At 26.3% G+C, this 1,873-nt stretch overlaps 1 protein-coding gene across 1 annotated transcript in view; it reads left to right on the top strand.

The window, feature by feature from the left end:
* The first annotated feature begins 268 nt into the window (after positions 1 to 268).
* The window catches only part of LOC137626800 (uncharacterized), a 300,584-nt gene continuing 298,979 nt past the window's right edge, over positions 269 to 1,873 (top strand). The window contains exons 1-2 of the mRNA XM_068357786.1: positions 269 to 299; positions 1,008 to 1,139. Of these exons, the coding sequence (XP_068213887.1) occupies positions 269 to 299; positions 1,008 to 1,139 (163 nt within the window). The remainder of the gene's footprint in view (positions 300 to 1,007; positions 1,140 to 1,873) is intronic.

The following is a 1,873-nucleotide window of genomic DNA, read 5'->3' as shown; positions in this document are numbered from 1 at the left end:
TTTCTGTTTTTCTTCAATTGAACTGAGATATCCATTGTCTACTTCAATCTGAATTATAGCTCAACTGTTCTTTTGTCTAAAGATTTCATCAGTAAATTTCTGTTATTGGAACTATTTTAATCTTATTAAATCGTATATTCTTCTTTGTAGGTTAGATTTTCTTCCTCTCTCGTCTTCGTTTGTATCTGTTCTTATCTATTTCTTTATTTCTTACCAAATATTTTACTCATTTGTGTATTCCAAAAATCTTTATAATCTTTTGAAAGTTATGAACAATCTTCCTAATCAGACAATATCTTGTAAGTATTTGAAATCTTAAATCGCTTTAGATGGAAATATTCTTATAATTACTTAAAAATAGATTTTTGGTAAACTGAAGAATTTAATATATAGTTTAATTTTTATAGATAAATTCTCTCATTTCCCCTAACTTTCCTTCAAGCAATTTTAAAGTTCTAATTTTAAATATATCTTCAAACAAAACATTTTTAAAATCAACATTCCAAATCTTTATCTAAATAATATCTTTTGAACAAAATATTCACCAGAAATTACTCTCATTTTAAGGTAATTCGGTTAACCTCAACTATCCTTTGAGAAAATTTTATTTTTTTTTAAATATAAAGTAGATTTATCATTTTCAAAATCCATATTTCGAATCAAATAACTAAAATTCACTTTTCTTTTTATTGTAACTCAAACGTCACTTTCAAAATTCCTATCCCTGATTTTTAATAAAAAAAGAATATATTTAAACTGAAAATTCCCAAATTATTATTATTATTATTATTATTATTATTATTATTATTATTATTATTATTATTATTATTATTATTATTATTATTATTATTATTATTATTATTATTATTATCAATTAATCTACAATCCAAGTTGGAAAACCCAACCTGGGAAACAAGCACAGTGAGGAAGGAAAATGAAGAGTAATTAAACTACAAACTAAATATCCCTCCAAACTTAATAATCCTCTTCTCTTTCCTTACAGAAAGATCAATCCAACGGAGACATGATCGTTTTAAAGAACGTAGAACTCAACTCCAGTGGACGATACAAGTGCGAAGTCATCTCAGACGCCCCTGAGTTCCACACAGCTGACAAAAGTGCTAAGAAGATGGTTGTAGGTAAGAGGATTCAATACTAGGAGCAGCATTGGTGTTTCTATGGCGTGTGTATTAGATGATATTCTTATATACAGCTTGGGTCCGACCGGACACTCGTTGGTGTAACCTAAAATGGGTTGGGTTCGAATCCAATATAGGGTAACGGTTTGAGCATGATTTTCCTGTGTAAGTGGGTTTCCTGAAATTAAATTCTTAAGTTTAATTGGTGAATATTTATGATATATTTATATGTAGATTATATGTTTGTGTTGGAAAACAAAGATATTTATTTAATTTAATTTTTATGTATATGTATTTATATATATATATATATATATATATATATATATATATATATATATATATATATATATATATATATATATATATATATATATATATGATAAATTTTGCACATTTTTACGTGTTTTTCATATTCAAATAAGCCATATATATTTTGATATAATAATGTCTGGATTCTCTTAACGACCTCGGGATCAGAGCCCCAGGCGAAATCTCACAAAGACAAGAGCTTGGCTCCGGCCGGGAATCGAACCCTGGTCGGCAAGCTTATATAGACAGTGACTAACCCATTTCGCCTGGGGCTCTGATCCCGAGGTCGTTAAGAGAATCCAGACATTAATATATCAAAATATATATGGCTTATTTGAATATATATATATATATATATATATATATATATATATATATATATATATATATATATATATATATATATATATATATATATATAT

Source organism: Palaemon carinicauda, chromosome 34 (assembly GCF_036898095.1).
Source record: "Palaemon carinicauda isolate YSFRI2023 chromosome 34, ASM3689809v2, whole genome shotgun sequence".
NCBI classification, from domain to species: domain Eukaryota; kingdom Metazoa; phylum Arthropoda; class Malacostraca; order Decapoda; family Palaemonidae; genus Palaemon; species Palaemon carinicauda.
Note: the sequence above shows the minus strand (reverse complement) of the source record. Positions and strands in the feature narration are given on the sequence as shown.